At 44.6% G+C, this 13,799-nt stretch overlaps 1 protein-coding gene and 1 long non-coding RNA gene across 6 annotated transcripts in view; one reads left to right on the forward strand and one right to left on the reverse strand.

Annotated features, from left to right (window-relative positions):
• The window catches only part of LOC124222431 (zinc finger protein GLIS3), an 18,221-nt gene continuing 4,422 nt past the window's right edge, over nt 1-13,799 (reverse strand). For 3 of the 5 annotated variants that reach the window (XM_046633387.2, XM_046633397.2, XM_046633406.2), the window contains 5 exons: nt 4,739-5,632; nt 3,621-3,949; nt 3,321-3,482; nt 1,763-2,198; nt 1-692 (listed from right to left, as the gene is read on the reverse strand). In XM_046633387.2, coding sequence (XP_046489343.1) covers nt 586-692; nt 1,763-2,198; nt 3,321-3,482; nt 3,621-3,949; nt 4,739-5,632 — 1,928 coding nt within the window. In that variant the 3' untranslated portion in view covers nt 1-585. Of the gene's footprint in view, nt 693-1,762; nt 2,199-3,320; nt 3,483-3,620; nt 3,950-4,738; nt 5,633-7,212; nt 9,758-13,799 lie in introns of those variants that run through there. The other 2 variants (XM_046633415.2, XM_069136548.1) reach the window with 2 other exon arrangements.
• Nucleotides 13,181-13,799, forward strand: part of LOC138191055 (uncharacterized) — a 2,884-nt gene continuing 2,265 nt past the window's right edge. Inside the window, exon 1 of the long non-coding RNA XR_011177298.1 lies at nt 13,181-13,593. This is a non-coding gene — a long non-coding RNA (uncharacterized lncRNA). The remainder of the gene's footprint in view (nt 13,594-13,799) is intronic.

The raw sequence follows: 13,799 nt of genomic DNA on the forward strand, positions 1-13,799 counted from the left end.
TTTATTTTCTAACCCAGAAATGAAGCCTAAGATTATAATTAATGAGTAGCGAAATATGTAGTTTTGTGGAAATAGCAAACAATTGCCGGTGATAAAAAAAGTTATCATATATTTACAAAATTTCCGTTATCTTATGTACAAGTTTATATATACAAAATAGTATGTCGGCATACACATCTATATATACAGAAACAATTTTTTTTTCTCACGTGTTTTTCTTACGTAAAATATGAATGTATAAAAATTAATCTTCTCGAGATAAATTCGTTCTAATATATTCTTTTAATGGGAAGTACTTTGGTAAAATCACGCGTAATATTGGTCCACTGTGCGATACAGCATAATGTACAGTACACGTTTCAATCGAGTATCCACATATCGCACTTACAGTGTGCTTTAAAATAATTCTCACAACATTCTTGAACTCTAATATAAATTTATTTACTTTATATAATTTGATCGTTTGAGCATTGAGATCATAATGTATTATTGGCACATTTGTTTTTTGGTCATCGTTACATACCCATACCTAACATTAACATACGCTGTATCCTACATTGCCTCGCCTATCATCGAAAAAATCGATTAACCTCCGATAAATACCGATTCGTCCAAATTACTCAGCTCCAGAAACTGTTGCTCGATATCGGATCCCAGTTCTTGAAAGTCAGAGACATCGCCTTCCGCATAAACTGGAAACACGTAATTTTCAAACCATCAATTTATCATACTCCGTTAACGGGTACGTCGCGCCAGCTTGGGTATCACCGACGTAAATACCAAATACGTACAAGAAGTGCGGTGCGGGGGGAAAAAAATAGCTGAGAGGAAAAAAGAAAAGAAAAGAAGAAAAATGTGAAAGAAAGAAACTTGACGTATTATTGGGAAACCAGCCTAATCCATGTTGCAGAGAGTGTATTTATGAAATACCGAGATTCATTGGTCGGTAAGTTGGGCGCGTGTGTAGCACGTGGCAACTTATGGCGCGTGCTTTCATGCACAGTCAAAAAAGAAAGGAATATTATTTTAACTCTCTGTGTGGGGTGCGCGACACCTCCTCTGAGATTCAAGATGGACGCTCGTCCAGACGCGGTTATTATTATCGCGTTGTCGTTAGTTTTAGAACGATTATTTTTCAGTTATATGGGCAAACGCACCGAACGGACAGAAGCTGCATGCACGTAACACCGCACGTGCACTTCTTCCCCTTCAGCCCGCGATGCATCGCCCCCCCCCCCCCCCCCCCCCAACTCCACCATCGACTATTCGTGTTTATTGTTACGACTTGCGTGGCTTATCTTTCACGTCGCTTGCACGAACCAAAGAAATCGTCGGCTTTTCTCTGTATTTCGACCCTCCGTTCGTACATTGGTATAGGTGTACGCTGCACTACGTGCATTGCTGTACACTATACGTGTAACGAGTACGAGTTCTGCAGTCGACTACGCGATGCATCTGGATCATCGAGATAATATCGTGGCGCCAAACCCGTGAGGTACTTCACTCCCATCACTCCAAAGGTGATTCCTCTCAGGGGTATTTGGTACGAAAGAGTGGTTAAAAGGGTTTTCCCTCGGGTTAATTATTCTCCTGACTTCGCAGCTTATCACTCATGCAATACGAAATGAACTCACTTCAGGAATGAAAAATTAACAAATTTTACCTCCAAGGTAGGGAAAATTCAACGTAGTACGAATCGTAGTATATTTACTATCGTTGATCATCCTGCGGTAAAGAAATAATGTTACTGATTGATTCTTACCCGTGGCGTCGGTGACCTCTACGTGGGTTGCGTCTCCGATAAGAAAACGACGCACGGACTCGAAGGGAATGTACTCGTGGCGTTCGTCCAAAGGGGTTGGGACGCGATCCTCGCCGCATACAGTCGAGAGGAGCAGCTCTTCGTCCTCGTAGTGAATCCCGAGATCGAGATCGGATCCCAACCGTGGACGGAAGGTGGTCCCCGTTGCAGCGACGTCCGCCCCAATCGACGACGTCTTTTGCTGAAGCCGTTGCGCTGCTGGACCGGAGTTTAGACGCGTCGAAGAGGCCTTGCACGACATCCCGTTACTCGATCCTCTGCTTCCGGGACCCGACGACCCTGGACCGGGTTCCGCGTGGTTCTTGACGTGTTTACGAAGGCTGGACGGATCGGTGTATCGCTTTCCGCAACCGCTCACCTGGCACGCATACGGTTTCTGAAAGGATAAACGTAATTCCTGATAGCTTTGACCTCGCATGGCAGACGGGATGTGCAGCGACAAGCGATTTTCAAATTATTGACGCCCAGAGCGAAGCTGGTACTCTTGTTTGTCTTTATATTTTGCCACTTTTTTCGCCACGCGTAAACGGCGCGCTAATATTCAGAAGGTAATCGATACGCCGCAATGATTCGAGTTGCTTAAAAGGTTGTCACCCGACTCCGTTAGGGAACGATAAAAATACGAAATATCTGGAAAGTATGGTAAATTGGTATGGCATAGACCGTGTGATTATTTCATTAAGCTGTTGGTTAACATGAATTTATTTTGAAATAATCAGCGTAGTCTTGAATTACAGAATTAACATTTTATAATGCTAACATTATCAGTGTGTCGTCAGCTTCGTCAAAGTAAATAATTTTATTCGAATCAAAACGTCTCAGGCTCCTGAAGCCACATTAAATTCAGTCACCACCAAAAGCAGTCACCAGTATGACAAATGTTACAACGATGGTTCATTATACCGCATACTATGAAATTTGTTTTTTAACCTGCGATATGTCCGCGTATGCAAATATCTTCGAAACACGTTGTTTTTTTTCTCACTTCCTCAAGCCCCAGGTTCATTTTATCCAAATTCAATGAGGCGTCAAGAACTTATTTTTTTTTCAAGGTATATGCGAGAATTTCTGTACGTCAAACGATAAATAAGATTTTCGGATGATCAAATCACGTGCCACAATTCGTGCTTCGAAAGACTTTCAATAATTGCAACGTTTTTAAAATTCAAAGAATTCGTTTAATCGTCGTGATGAACACCCACAGGAACGTAACGAATATCGAGTATGAGACGAGTTTCGGGACCCAACAAGCTTCGATAAAAGTTTGACATTGAGGATACCGAAAAACGAGAAGCACATAATTAATGTGTATGTGTTTTTTATAATTTTTTTTTTTTTTTTTTTTTATCGAACATGGATTTATATTGTAACACGGGCCCCGTACTGGTTTTGGGACCTTATGCAAGATCACCGCGCCTTCAAAACGGGTTGTATATTCCGCAGTCTTAGCCGTGAATGAATAACAAGGAAAGAAAAATGTGTAAGGTGAATTTTTTACCGTGTCGTAATGCGTTCTCTGATGTTTCGCGCGGTCACTGCTGTTGCTAAAGGCCTTCGAGCAGCCTCTGTGCTGGCAGGCGTAGGGCCTTTCACCGGTGTGCGATCTTTGGTGAATTTTCAAATTCTCCAGCCTCGAGAACGCCTTTTTGCAGCCTGCGAACTGAATCGTTGCACCAGTTACCGTACCGTAACAACGATGCTAATTCCTCGCGATTCGGTCAGCCGCGCCGAGCGAACGGCGGCATGCTGGACCAGTTTTCAAATCCGGCGACAGAAATGAGCGGAAGTAGGTACTCACCGGACACTTGTTGGGCTTTTCTCCGCTATGCACCCGCATGTGGATGAGAAGCTTGTACCTCGCGTTGAAGGGCCTGGCTCGCGGACATCCTTCCCAGAGACAGGCGAACTCGTCCTGAGGTGCGTTTGGAACCATGGCGCCGGATTCGCCAGACGTTGAATCCCGTTGAATTCTTTTGCTGTGACTGTGAGCTCCCGACGACGATGACTCGACGTGCCGCCTTTCAATGTGCCGCACCAAACTCGCCTGTTCCGGAAAAGCACATCCGCAGTCCATCCACCGACACTGGTAGGTCGGCCCGAATGAGGAATCCTCTGTTACGGAACAGCCTGTGGACAAAACACGATTCTCATCTAGCTCCGAATTGATATTGCCACCAATTGGTATTCACCTGTATACATGCTTCGTCGTCAGATGAAGAAATGGGGGGACTTTTTTCTCCAAATTTTGTTTCCTACGTCAGGATACCCGCGAAAATCGAAGTTTAGAACGTTATTAAGTTTTGTTCCTAATTCGATGTATCTATAGTCAAATTTCTTAAAATTATCAATAAACCTCCGATGATTTATTTTATTTAATTTGATTGAATCAGTGAAATTCTTTTTTTTTTTTTTTTTTTTCGTCGAATAATATGAAGGTATTTTTTCGTATCGCATATACTATGCGTATTTACTGTACCATTGGTAGAATATGGGTTACAAACATCTTACCGTCTGACGGCAGTGCTGCTGTTTGGTATTTCAAGTAAACTAGATGTTTGGCCGATCACCGAGTCAAAGTTTAACGTTTGGTGAGATAATCGAGCTCACGTGATGCAATTTATTCGCTATATCTACGACAGTCGTGACGTCCGAAGCGATATCGAGTAGTGTTATATAGTTTTCGCGCTGGCGAAACCTAAACGATCAAGCTATGTTTGTTTCTCGAGACGAACCAGTTGCGCGCATCGAGCGAATCCCATAACACTACGACTATCATAACGAGTATGCGTGCAAGATAAGAGAAATCGTGGGTTTCAATTTTCGCCAGCGGTTTTCAAGAACGGTACAAAAATGCTGTACGATAAATTATATTACAAAAACAAGTCAATAAGTAAAATCGAGTTTCGGTCTACCTACCGACAGTCGGAGTCTCCAACTTGATCGTATCCGGAATCGTGGGCGACGTCGAGGTGAACATGGACTCACGGTCGTTAGCGAGAAGGAGTCCCTCGTCCTGCGGCAGGACGACTTGGTTGCTATTCTCGATCAACGGTTCGTCGAGGAGGCAGGTGGAGGCGGCGGAAGTTCCGTTGAGTTGTCCCCTGTTCCGGTAGTAAGGCGACGTCGACGTCGTCGATCCATGAGACGCGGGTGTCGGTGGTGAGGACACGAGGTGTCCAACCGCGTAACAGGAGTTGTTAAATCCGGCAAAGGGATCCAGCTCCTCCTGGAGGTCGTCCAGATAGGGAGTCGGGCAGGGCGGCGATCCGTTTCCGGCGAAGAGGGAGGTGGGGTCGCCGCGAATAAGGCTCAGGTCGAACTCGTCCGTGACATTGGCGAGGCTCTGCTGCTGGCTACCGTAGAGTTGTGAACCGAAGCTCGTCGCGCAGTCGGCGGTGGTGTTCGGGGGGTAAAAGGACCTGGAGAACGCGGTTCCCATCGAGGGTAGCTTGTGCCGAGACGAAGACGACGCGTCGGCGGCGGCGGCGTCGTCGGCCTCCCCGTAGAGGCAGCACCAGGTCGGCATCGCGTCGGCGGCCGCGCTGTCCGGTCTCGGAGGAGCGGCGGAGTTCGGTGGATAGGGAAAGCAGGTGTACTGGAGGGTGGTGCCGTACTGTTCCCAGTCACCGGGGTCCCGAGGGCTCAGGAGAAGGGGGGAGAGGCTGCTGGCCTCGCTGACGGAGGAACCCCAGCAGGTCTGGCTCGCGAGAGAGCCGTTGGATCGTTGGAAGTCTTCCTGAGCGGCGTTGCCGAGGGGATGACGGTGCTCCTCGTCGCCGGTACTGGCGTACTTTTCCAGGTGCATCACGCCTAGGGTAGTGGAACGTTTATTTGCGATACGTGGTCGGTGTCGCGGGGAAAATTCAGTCGGAAATCATGACCCGCGGGCTCGAGGCGTTTCGGTTATTACTATATATGTGTACGCGCTAGGGCGGCCGGAGGTTAACTGACGGGACTCAGGACGAAGAAGACTCGCGGCCGAGACGCCGCAAGAAGTTGCATCGTTTTTCCCCTATGCTAAGAGAGGCCCCTCCACCCCCACTTCCAGCACCGCTGCCCGAAGGGTTCGGGCGAAACGAGCGACGACGCAACCGCCGGCGCCGCCCACTCGCGTGGCTCGAGTTCGACGCCGCAGCATCCATCTCGGCGCTCTATCCGAGGCACGTTCGCCACGGGGGTTCGTCCCGACGCCTCCGTGCCATGCGTGCTCTCTGGCTTGCTCCGGGTCGGCTCATCGTTATCGCTCGGACCGCGCGACTGACATCTGCGCGGTCGTCCATCATCTTGGCTTTCTTGCGCCCCCGCCCCCACCCCTCCCCACCCTCCCTCGCCCTTTCTTCTCGGTGCCCCACGTTACACCCTGGCTTACGACAACGCGAACGAATGTCTGGTGCCTTCGCCGGGAACTGTACCCGATCGTCAATTGTCGTCTCACGACATTCAATGGATGTGACAACGAACACGCTTCGCTCCGTGACCCGAGTGCCTTGAGGGAGAGGGGCGGTCCAGATACGACATGCGGATGAGCTAATTTTCCAGGCATGCGATGTGCTTGTACACGCGGTTTTTACTGCTTATAAAAGCTTGTGTTAGGTATAAGAGTTTCGGAAGTGTACCTGATACTTGAAATTTGAAGATTAATTTTTAAATTTATTTTACAGCAATGGCAATATCGTTTGATTGTAATATTAAAACATTTAATCATTTGTTATTCAAGTTGGCGGTTGATATTTTTATCCAACGAGTACTTTGCCTTCCCGGAATATGCAGACTATACGATAACGGCGGGACGTTGGTGTGCAACCGCCACAATTTTTCGAGAATTTCTTGCCATGTCTTATAAACATTAATATAGACGTCATCGGAGAGACGATAACTACGCCAATATCGCCACGCTTTATCTTTCGTAATCAAACGTGTGATAAACAAAGCAACTTTCAATCTCAGTAATTACACGACAAACTTATACATGAATTTAATAACGATTGCCTGTACAGTGTACATCCTTATTTCATACTTGAATATAATGATTCGACGAAAAAATTCATTCCAGGTGGATAAAATTAATTGACAGTGAATGTATTGTGATTTCATAGACAAGGAGAATCGCTACGTAAATAGAATTTTCTTTTCGTTATCAGTAACCGAAACGTAATTCGCTCGCTAGAAGCGAACAACTAATTGAGTTCATATTGCAAACAGTTCGATCCTCCCGGCAAACTTATCTGCAAAGTTGCCCGCTCCAAAAGCGACTATATGCCTATGTCTCGAATCTAATAAGATACGACTTGACCTGACCTACCGACCTAGACAGGCAAAATCGCTAACGACTCCCCCCCCCCATGCCTGTTGTCAGTCAATAGCGTTTCGGCAATAACGCGTATACGTACAAGATACGCTCAATCGCCGGACACCCCGCAGATGATGCACTTGGCACGCACGTGTCGTTCGCCACCTTCCGGACTGCACGAAGCCTCGCACTCGTCCCTCTCGTTCAAGATGCAGGACCTTACCGATCAGTCAATTCTCACCTTCCTTCCTTCGTCCGAACCTGCGTTACAAAAAAAAGAGCAAATCGCATCCAGTCCAGCTGGTGCGATGCATCCCGGACAAAACCGACGACTATGAGCCCGCGGGGCGCGCTCACGGATTTCACGACATATACCTACTGGAAAGGGTGCGAGCCTTGGACCTTGGGCTGGTGCAGCAAGGAGCGGAGCCTTTTAGGCGAGAGAAAGCCGAGTCGAAGGGAGTCGAGGAACGCCTTTGCTCCGATTCGTATGCGCAGGTTCGGGCTCGAGCCGCGGGTTAGAGTCGTGCGGCAAAAAACCGGTGCACCAGCTGCCGTACACGCGTCAGTGTACCGAGCTGGCTGCGGTCCATCGTGTACGATAGCAACGCTGCCCTCTCGTCACTCGCATTGTACGCATGCATTATAAATACGCGCCCCTCGAGCGCAGCGACGTTTCTTAGTTTCTTGCACGCCGCGGCTCGCCTCTGGGTGGATGCTGCCAACGTGTGTCGCGTGGTCGGGGGAATAAGCCTACAAAGACATATCCCGTCGCGCCCGCACCCTCGACGCAAATTCCAACCAGACACGATCATGATGGACGCCTTCGGCAAACCTGTTTTATACTTCAACATCGGGTCGAGTTGCCGATTCGACGATTCGTCGCGTCCGTCAGGGAAGAAACCCCCTTTCACCTGCACTTTCGTGTCGAATTTACATACGCGCGATAGAGAATTATAGATTCGAAGGATGGATACGAAGCATGCGTGAGATTGTTCTTCAGTCGCTATGTCGCGTATGTATCGTAATTCAGGCGTGTCGTAAGAAAGGGAATCCGAGTTTCGAATTAAAACCGAAGGAGCACGTCTCTATCATTTCGTTTCCGTAATTGGGTTCGGGTTAGAACGTCAACTAGCGGGCTGCGTCATGCCTAAATTACATTAACCCGTTGATGCGATTATTTCGAGCGGCATAAATTCCGCCCGGTTCGGTTGCTTTTTCTGCGGCGGTATTCACAAACATGTTAAACCGCGTTCGTTAATGTGCCACCAATACACCAGGGGATGGGATACCGAGCGTGTGCCATATATACTGTGCTTAGTTTTTTGCCCCCTGTCAAATTCGTCGACGGGTTGCACGACGTACCGCACCCCGCGTTAACGGACTTGTGAAATGAAATAATATACGTACACGTCTACATGTGCCACGACCGGTGGAGGAAGATCGTTTCGGTAGCCGGAGCTTTTCTCCCTCGTAGGCGGAGTGTGCATGGTGTCAAGAAACACGGTGACCTTAATTCCTTCACGGAGGCGAGATTTACATCGCCAAGAATCACCGGGACCTCCCCCGGACCTTCGTTACGCGACGTTGCGTAGACGGGTCCGCAAAATGTAAACTCCTGACGATTTCAGCCCCATGGTTCGGGCCCCGTGTCGACCCGACTAGACCGAAATGGGCTCAGTTACGGAAAGGAGGAAAAAAGGGAAAAAACTCGATCGAGTTAAGAGGGACTTGTTAGTTTTCGAAGCTCTGTTCCAGACATTTTTCGAACATTTACACGCGGCGAGAATGCGATATTTTACGTGTGAATATTGTGTTTCAACTTGGCACAGACCTGGATTGAATTTCAGCAGGGTTTTGAACGAGTATGAAGTATGTTTGGCACGGATATGAATTCATCTCGTTGCACGGTCACGTTGCCTTTCGCGTTTGTAACAATCTCTGGACGTCATCCGAGGCTCAGCTAAATCGCTCTACGTAATCTTAAGGTGTGCGATCGGATCGTGCAAGAAACTTCCAACGAGACGAAGCATGTTGGTACTCGAGTTATGTGTAAATTTTTCCATATTTCCAGCTTGGCGATGTTTGCAGACATTGTTGTTTCACTGGTTGATGAATATTCATTATTTCTCAACTTGTAACATCCACGCATCGTACAAGCGGAGCTGATATCATGGCAATTGTACGCTAAATCACGTCTCGATGTGTCTGACTTGCGAATGAATGTTAAAATTTGTGGAAGTGTTTCTTCGATACTTGAAAGTACCCACAGCTGAGAGTATTTTCGAAGCCTTTCTCATTTTACATCGTAACCGTTGCTGTTTATTTTCTCTAAGCGCAAATTAAAACCTGAGCTGTTTTGCGGTTTGTCCCAAGGCGTCCAAAACCAAGAAAAATAAATATCTACCGGGTATATGATAAATTTGTGATTAGTGTAGAAATTAGCGGATTCAGGGTTCGCATTTATTACAAGTGGATTTTATCGCTAATTCCTTGAGGTATGTTTTTTTCCGCATTCCCCGTGACAATAAGGTTGCAAAAAAATTAAACCTGCCAAGATTTTGTGGCCTTCGAACCGTTTTATGAAATTAACGGTTACTCATTCCTATATCCTATACCGAAGAATAATATTTCACACCTAGGCGTTAATATACTGTTTATTACTTGGTTTTTAATAAATTACTTCACGGTCCGATGGAGGAGGAAACAAATGTTAGTAAAAAAAAAAAAAAAAAAAAACAAGGCTAAGCGGATTAAAAAAAGATGAAACGAAAACACTGGTGTAAATATTTTTGACGTTGTTGAGAATTGAAAAAAAAAAAAAAACCATGTGTATGAATAAACGAAAAATGGCGTGTCTTTAGGCGGATGTGTTAAACTATCAAAAATACTAACATCAATTTGTATTTATTCGCGCCACATACAAAGTTGCGTGAGGACAAATTGCAAAGATGGAAAAAGCAAGGCAAAAGTCAAACAACGGCTGACTAAATGCGAGAGGTTTCTATAATTGCGTAAACGGCGTTACACGCATATGCATGTATAAAGAAGTATATAATTATCTTAAAATTACTGATCCCAACGAGTGAAAGTCGTTTGGATATATACGTCGAAGTAATCGATTCAAATTAACAGTGAATTATTTAGACACGATCAAGGAATGTAATTACGAAAACACGGCACGTTGCTCGGAAGGCAAACTTTGGACATCTCAATATTACGCATAATTAATGCATAACGAGCCATGCATATACGGTCGAAATTCTACAGTTAAATTTTTAAATAAAAAATGTTTTCTCACATGTATGATTCTAGGTGGAATATAATAACATTTGGAATAAAATCTGACAGTAATTCCCAAGGCTTACGTACGACGCGTTATAGAAGATTATATTGTGTGTATACATATATCTACGCGAGCAATAATAATATTTTGGTGATTGTGGTGGTAGGTCGTTCTCCACACGACTATTCCTCGGGCAGATATATATGTCATATGGTAAGTAAATGATCAACCGAGTGACACATGTGGCTTGCCAGCCCTCTGCAATGCTTATGTTACGCTGCTCTGTCCCTCCTTCTTCTTCGCCCCTGGTTCACCAGCTTACTCGCCCCTGTCCCGGCTTTTTTCTTGTTACTTTTTTTTTACACTTTCTCTCTTACTTTTCTTTTTTTTTTTTTTATTTTTTCCTCTCTTTTCCTCGAGGCACCTGTCATACTCGTTCATACTGGGGACTCGTATCTGCGTGCACGTGTTTCGTGAAATAATGCTGCACTTCTACGCGACGAGGAGAAAGAGAGAAGGATATGGATTCGAGAAACGGAGAGTGGAGGGACGTAGACGCATACGTTTACCCGAGATTTAAAATGAGGAGAGACGAGGAGGTAAATAAGAAGAAAAAAATACAGATTTATGCCTGGCTGACAACGCGACTGAAGCTACAATTTTTTTCCATCTCTCAAGAAGGACCCGCACTCGGCGATACGTTCGATTGATAAATATTTTCCTGAATCCTGACGTATCACGTGCGCAGACCGAGCCGAAGATTCTTGTTAATATCCATGCTTCGCAAAAGAGGAAAAGAAGAAAAAAATAAAAAAACAAACAAGTACACAAGTGCGAAGAAAACAGTGGTTCAAGTATTGGAACAAAACACTTTATCACGTATGCTAATAAGTCTCGAGCTGCGCAATTCGTTCTATGTTTATGGAACGAATGAGGAGAATTTGCTTGCGTGATTTGAAAGTCAACACCTTGTGTATATTTCTCAATCGATTGTGAGTAAATAGTTGTAGAGAAAAAAAATTATATTATATGTAATTTATTTAGTTATTAGTGTAGGCACTATCGACCTAACTGAAACCTATGAGAATCAAATTTTGTACTGGCAGTTATTTCACTCACGTACAACCGGAAAGTTCAAGGCTTCACATAAAGTGAATATCCTCGTATAATTGTAACTGCCGATCTTGGTCGAGTTGAAATGCAATTGTAACATGTTAGTAGAAAATTTTCATCTATAAAAATAATGAGGCATGGAAACATACTTGTCTGTCGCAAATATGCGAAGCGCGTAACTTTTGGAATACCTTTAACAAGAATTTACGCTACGATATCTAGGAACATGACCGAGAAATTTTTTATTTTGGTAAAGCAAAATGAATTACAATTCCGGCATGTAAAAACGGACATTATCAGTGTGAGCCGCGCCTAGTTGTAGGCAGACCAAATTTCGTTTAACGTACGCGTGCTGCTTTCCACTCCGAGCACGGCGCCAAGACTGAACATCCTCAACAACTATGAACATCTTTTCGAGACAAGAAAGATAATAAAAATAATGTAAGATTTTAGAACACGAACCGTTTGATGTATCAGGTGGTTTGCGTAATTAATGGGCTTTGTCAAACTTGCGTATTTATTCAACGTAAATATCATTCGCGTTGAATGCCGTTTGTGCGACTTGTTGTCCTCGATCGATCCGCAAGTCATTCACAAATATGTAGATTGGTTCTGATGCAAGAGCAAATTTTTTCATCATAGAAGCGCTGAACATGCTTCATTAAGCTGAAGGTGCATAAAGACGATCATCATTTATGGGAGGAGGGTACAGCTTGGACGGTTTAAAATCATACCTGTTTTTAAGAGTTTTTTTTTAAAGAGAATGAGAATAGTCAGAGCAATTTGTGTTTGAGGGCTTTGTTATTTACAATTTCAAGAATGTTGTAGAATTTTTTCATTGAAATTAATAACAAAATGGCGGCATGGCGTGTATAAATAGTGATCAACTCCGAACTCGAGGGCTTTTGCGGTGGCGCACCTCCTGACATCACTGTCCAACTTGTAACAAATGGAAAAAAAATTTTGAGTTTAAAACAACTTTTTAGGTTCGAGCTCGTAGCCCAAACATTAAAAAAAATTATAGTTTCAAACGTATACGCTTACGAACCACAAATTTCATGTTTAAACCATAAAATTGTTGAAAAAAATATACAAAAAAACGTAGGGATTGAAATTTAAAGATTCAGCCACGCGGTCGGATCGATAAACATATTTTAAAGATTGTATCAAAATTTCAGGCCGTCCGAATAAAGATTGAGCGAGGAATCTGCGCCATGACGCCGTTCTGTTATTAATTTGAATGAAAAATTTTTGGAATATTCTTGAAAGTATAAATAAATAAGCCTTTGAACTCAAATTTTTCCAAGTGTTTGCATTTTCTTTTAAAAAAAACTTCTAAAAATAGGTACGAGTTTAGACCGTTCAAGCTGTACCCCCACCCCGCAAGGAAACGCGATTAGACTCCGTTCTATAATCGCTCGTGTAACGATATCGCATCGTACAAAGTTGAGAATTACTTTCTCATTGACAGAATGACAGCGCGACCTGGTTGTCAGAGCTTGTGGTACACCGGCGTAAATCTCTAAATGCAGAATTATTGTTATCCTCGGCCTCCTTAAAGTCCCCTGACATGTTGCCTGGGGTCCCGCACTACCGTTAGGACCGGTTCGTCGTTGCGTCGCCGTTTCCTTGATCATCCATCCACGGCAACATCATCCTCGTTTCTGGGCTGTGAAATTAGGTTTCTCGACGTTTCTTACACCGCTGCTCGGTGTGTATTATTCAAACTAGTAGACTGATACGAACGGGAGCGTCATGCCCTCCAATTACCAGTATAATTGGAACTTTGAACGGCTCTTAAGAGAGTGCGGTAAAGCGCGATAGCATCCGAGAGTGCAGAGGAACGCAGTCGACGCACATCCGAATTCGAAGGGCGTTCACACTCTGATAACTTCCGGACGTACGCTTCACACTTCTTCACGATCACTGGCGTGTGTGTGATTTCGATGCAGACGGCGGACGGTCGACGGAAGGCGAGATGGAGAGTGCGAAATAAAAGTTTCTAACGATTCACAGCTTCACGACACCTGTCCGGTTGAAATATACGCAGTATGCATATGAGCACCGGAATATTTAGAGAACGTATGTATCAACTAGCTTTCATTTGACGGGGAGATTTTTTTTATTTTTTCTTTATTTATTTGTTTTTTTTTTTTTTTTTCTTTATTCGTCTATTTATTTTGTCGATTTTGGTAAACTCCGATTTCTTTTCGAATCGATGACGCAGATTGTTACGCCGGTTTTGTGAACTCGTTGTGTAATCGGTTCTTACTTTATTTCTTTCCTTA

Source organism: Neodiprion pinetum, chromosome 1 (assembly GCF_021155775.2).
Source record: "Neodiprion pinetum isolate iyNeoPine1 chromosome 1, iyNeoPine1.2, whole genome shotgun sequence".
Classification (NCBI taxonomy): domain Eukaryota; kingdom Metazoa; phylum Arthropoda; class Insecta; order Hymenoptera; family Diprionidae; genus Neodiprion; species Neodiprion pinetum.